The sequence below is a fragment of the Fulmarus glacialis genome, unplaced genomic scaffold (assembly GCF_000690835.1).
Source record: "Fulmarus glacialis isolate BGI_N327 unplaced genomic scaffold, ASM69083v1 scaffold27948, whole genome shotgun sequence".
In the NCBI taxonomy this organism is placed as follows: Eukaryota; Metazoa; Chordata; class Aves; order Procellariiformes; family Procellariidae; genus Fulmarus; species Fulmarus glacialis.
This window is the reverse complement of record NW_009226738.1, coordinates 8,516-8,962: the sequence shown is the minus strand read 5'-3', so window position 1 is coordinate 8,962 and position 447 is coordinate 8,516. Positions and strand designations below refer to the sequence as shown.

Here is a 447-nt window from a genome sequence, read left to right as displayed (position 1 = left end):
GGAAGGGAGATCAGCCACGAGCCGGCATCACTGGCCACACGGCCACTTCCACCCCAGACACTCACTGACGAGGTTGTACTTGGCGTTGAGGTTCCTCCGGGCGTAGTACAGGATAGCCGGCACTTTCCAGCTCATGTCGAACTGCACCGCCTCGCACTGCAGGGGAGGGGGGGACAGTGCAGGGGCAGCCCGGCGTGGGGTGGGGTGCTCCCGCGTGCAGCAGGAACACCTCGCTCCACAGGGTCCCCACAGCCACAGCCTCGCCTCAACACGTGGCCGGTGGCACTGCCGCGAGCGCTCACCTTATCCACGGGCTCGATGAGGAAGTCGTTGAAGAGGTACCACTGCTGGTGTGTGACTCCCTGGGGGGAGAGGCACAAGCACTGCCTTAGGGGCCCCCCCAGGCAAGTGCAATGACTCCTCTACCCAGTTACCAGGGAAAGAAGG

At 64.2% G+C, this 447-nt stretch overlaps 1 protein-coding gene across 1 annotated transcript in view; it reads right to left on the bottom strand.

The window, feature by feature from the left end:
* PAN2 (PAN2 poly(A) specific ribonuclease subunit) overlaps positions 1–447 on the bottom strand; it is a gene marked incomplete at both ends in the record, with an annotated part of 9,364 nt that overhangs the window by 407 nt on the left and 8,510 nt on the right. Inside the window, 2 exon segments of the mRNA XM_009582919.1 lie at positions 19–156; positions 303–362. Of these exon segments, the coding sequence (XP_009581214.1) occupies positions 19–156; positions 303–362 (198 nt within the window).